This window comes from Mus musculus, chromosome 3 (assembly GCF_000001635.26).
Source record: "Mus musculus strain C57BL/6J chromosome 3, GRCm38.p6 C57BL/6J".
In the NCBI taxonomy this organism is placed as follows: Eukaryota; Metazoa; Chordata; class Mammalia; order Rodentia; family Muridae; genus Mus; species Mus musculus.
The window spans coordinates 145,646,971-145,650,076 of NC_000069.6; the positions used below are offsets into that span (position 1 = coordinate 145,646,971).

At 50.8% G+C, this 3,106-nt stretch overlaps 1 protein-coding gene across 1 annotated transcript; it reads right to left on the reverse strand.

Moving 5' to 3' along the window:
- On the reverse strand, nucleotides 1–3,015 carry Ccn1 (cellular communication network factor 1). The gene is made up of 5 exons (NM_010516.2): nucleotides 2,760–3,015; nucleotides 2,252–2,465; nucleotides 1,563–1,907; nucleotides 1,227–1,441; nucleotides 1–998 (listed from the first exon to the last, which is right to left on the reverse strand). The coding sequence occupies exons 1-5, from the start codon at nucleotides 2,820–2,822 to the stop codon at nucleotides 696–698; spliced, it is 1,140 nt and encodes a 379-aa protein (NP_034646.1). The 5' UTR covers nucleotides 2,823–3,015; the 3' UTR covers nucleotides 1–695.
- Nucleotides 3,016–3,106: the final 91 nt, after the last annotated feature.

A 3,106-nucleotide genomic window follows, 5' to 3' on the forward strand; every position in this document is an offset into this window, starting at 1 on the left:
AGATATTAGGTAAATATTTCTTTATTAAATGATTAATTTTATAAATAAATTCTCTTCACTGATATAAAATTAAAATCATTTACAAATTATTCCAGTATTACATTTCCCCTCCCTCCCCAAAAGCTACACTTTGATAAATAAAAAAACATTCAATCTTAAAACACCTGGTTTCTGTTTGCAGTTTTAGAGTGCAGGTAGCTGCCCCAAGGACACTCACAGAGTGTCCCCCCTCCGCTCGGGAAGGAATGAGAGGCGCTTTCATTTACTTCTGTCAAAGGACAAGCAGGGCTTTCACTTGGCCCAACTAATCTTATTTTGTCTCTATTACAATTGTAGAACCAAGAAAGGGGGGGGGGGGTCTGGAGCAAAAAAATACACTTAGCAAATAATTTACAAACAGAAAACAGAACGTCATCCGTAAACATGCTCCAATATGGAGCAATAATGCCCGCTCCAGTACTATGAAGCGAAGTCTTCTCCAACTGCGGCTGCGCTGCTGTCCGTCCACATCAGCCCCTTGGCATTCTCCAACTGCGGCTGCGCTGCTGTCCGTCCACATCAGCCCCTTGGCAGTTTTGAAATACCCTAATGCTACTCAAGAATGAGCAAGGCACCATTCATCCTCCGCCCACCCACGTCTCCATGATGCTTGCGCTTCTCCTCTGTCCAGCCCACACTAGGAACCCTGGAGGCACTTAGTCCCTGAACTTGTGGATGTCATTGAATAGGCTGTACAGTCGGAACGATGCCTCGTTGGGATGCGGGCAGTTGTAGTTACATTTGCAGGACTGGATCATCATGACATTCTTGGAAAACATCTCTCCATCTTCGCATCGGAACCGCATCTTCACAGTTCTGGTCTGCAGAGGTGTGCAGCACCGGCCATCTACGCAGGAGCCGCAGTATTTGGGCCGGTATTTCTTGACACTGGAGCATCCTGCATAAGTAAATCTGACTGGTTCTGGGGATTTCTTGGTCTTGCTGCATTTCTTGCCCTTCTGGAAGAAAGAACAAAAGAAAGCCAAGAATGAGGATTGTTGTTTTTTTGTTTTTGTTTGTTTGTTTGTTTGGAGGTATGCTTTTAACCACTGTACATAGTGTTGGGCTTCATAAAGACAATTTCTTTTCAGATATATCATGGACTTTTCTTTTTTTCTTTTTTGAACAGAGGCTCATATCCCACCCACCTGTGGGGTCATCACGGTCAAGCCCTGAAAGAAACTTACTTTTAGGCTGCTGTACACTGGTTGTCCACAAGGACGCACTTCACAGATCCGGGTCTCTTTCACCAGGCGGCACTCTGGGTTGTCATTGGTAACTCGTGTGGAGATGCCAGTTCCGCAGCTCTTGGAGCACTGGGACCAAGACGTGGTCTGAACGATGCATTTCTGGCCATGGGCGTGCAGAGGGTTGAAAAGAACTCGCGGTTCGGTGCCAAAGACTAGAAAGATAAAGGAAATGGAAGGCTTCTTAGATGCTTGCATACACACACTGGTTTCTACAAAGTTGCAGACCAAGAAAGCATTTCTGCACAGTGTCTTAAGGACTCTATATCCACTTACCAGGAAGCCTCTTCAGTGAGCTGCCTTTTCCAATTGCGATTAACTCATTGTTTCTCGTTAACTCCACCTCCGAGGCATCGAGTCCGAGGAGGTCATCCTGGTCGTCCAGGGAGTCCTTAATGCTGTCTTCATCACAAACCCACTCTTCACAGCACTGCCCGCTGACTTTCACCAGCCGGGGGTTGGGACAGCCCAGATTGGGGAGAGACAGTTCTTGGGGACACAGAGGAATGCAGCCCACGGCGCCATCAATACATGTGCACTGGTGTTTACAGTTGGGCTGGAAGCTTTCCCCGTTTTGGTAGATTCTGGAGTTATATTCACAGGGTCTGCCTTCTGACTGAGCTGCAAAGACGACCAAAAGAGAGAGAGGAGAAGGTTAAGATTCGCCGCCACAGGCTGAAACTCATACATATTTTCCGCTGTTCAATTCAATGTATGGTAAAGTTCCCTACAGTTCCCCCGAGACTCCAGAGCTGAACAATAAGTTAGTCAGGAATCACTTTTCCGTATGCGCTTTTCGTTGGGCCCAGACACTCTGAATTGCATTCCAGACTGCTGAAATCATGTGCCTTTCTGCCAAGCTACCATCAACAAAGCGTCCACCATACATGGTCTCAAAATTACTAAACTTCTGGACTATGGGGACTATTATTTTTTTTAAAGGGGCCAAACCACAAGCCTCTTACCTCTGCAGATCCCTTTCAGAGCGGTGGAGCTGGCGCCGAAATTGCATTCCAACCCCTTGGTGTGGTCGCAGGGCTGAGTTTTGCTGCAGTCCTCGTTGAGTTGTTTAGCGCAGACCTTACAGCAGCCGCAGCCGTCCCGGACCAACCCGACTCCCGGGGCGCACTTGGGTGCCTCCAGAGGGCAGTGGCAGGCGGCGGGGCAGGTGGAGAGCGCCTGCAAGAGGGAGAAGCGCGTGAGATTGCTTTGCATTGCTCGGGGAGGCACGTAAACTGCCCTGAGCCTAGGTCTGGCTGTGGGGCTCCGTCCACCAGAAGTGTCTCGATCGCGTCCCGGCAGCCTGACCACCCCAGCGGCTGCGTCCCAGGAAGAGGCCCCCTGGGCATAAAGCAACAGCTACCTCCGAACTTTTCAGTCTAACTTTCCCTGCGGTGAAAGATCATGGCCCGGGGAAAGGAATCGATGAGGGCAGACCGGGAAGCAGTGGTTAAAAAAAAAAATCCAACTCACCAGTCTGGTCAAGTGGAGAAGGGTGACGGCGACAGCGAGCGTCCTGAAGGTGCTGGAGCTCATTGTGGCGCGCAGGAGGAACCGGGGCGAGCGCGGCGACACAGAACCAACAAGCCGGCGAGCAGCGGGATCAAATGCGCCCGGAGTGCGGTGAGGCGAGGGCCGAGGCGGCGGGTGTCCTTCTCTCGAGGTGCTGGCGGAGGAGGCGCAGAGATTGCAGGCGCTTCTCTGGGGCGCTCTCGCTCACGGTCTGCCCCAGCGCCGGGAGCCCGCCCTTTATAATGCCTGCCTAGGCGCCGCGTGTTGCAGTGACGTAGCTCTGTCGGCGCGTTCTAGAATTCTCAAAC

Bases quoted from the DNA above. Each gene is read 5' to 3' on its own strand.
- Ccn1 (NM_010516.2), bottom strand. From the start codon at position 2,822: ATGAGCTCCAGCACCTTCAGGACGCTCGCTGTCGCCGTCACCCTTCTC. The intron at 1,908-2,251 runs GTAAGAGGCTTG...TCGTCTTTGCAG, and splicing joins TCTGAAAGGGATCTGCAGAG to CTCAGTCAGAAGGCAGACCC. The intron at 999-1,226 runs GTAAGTTTCTTT...TCTTTCTTCCAG, and splicing joins CAGTGTACAGCAGCCTAAAA to AAGGGCAAGAAATGCAGCAA.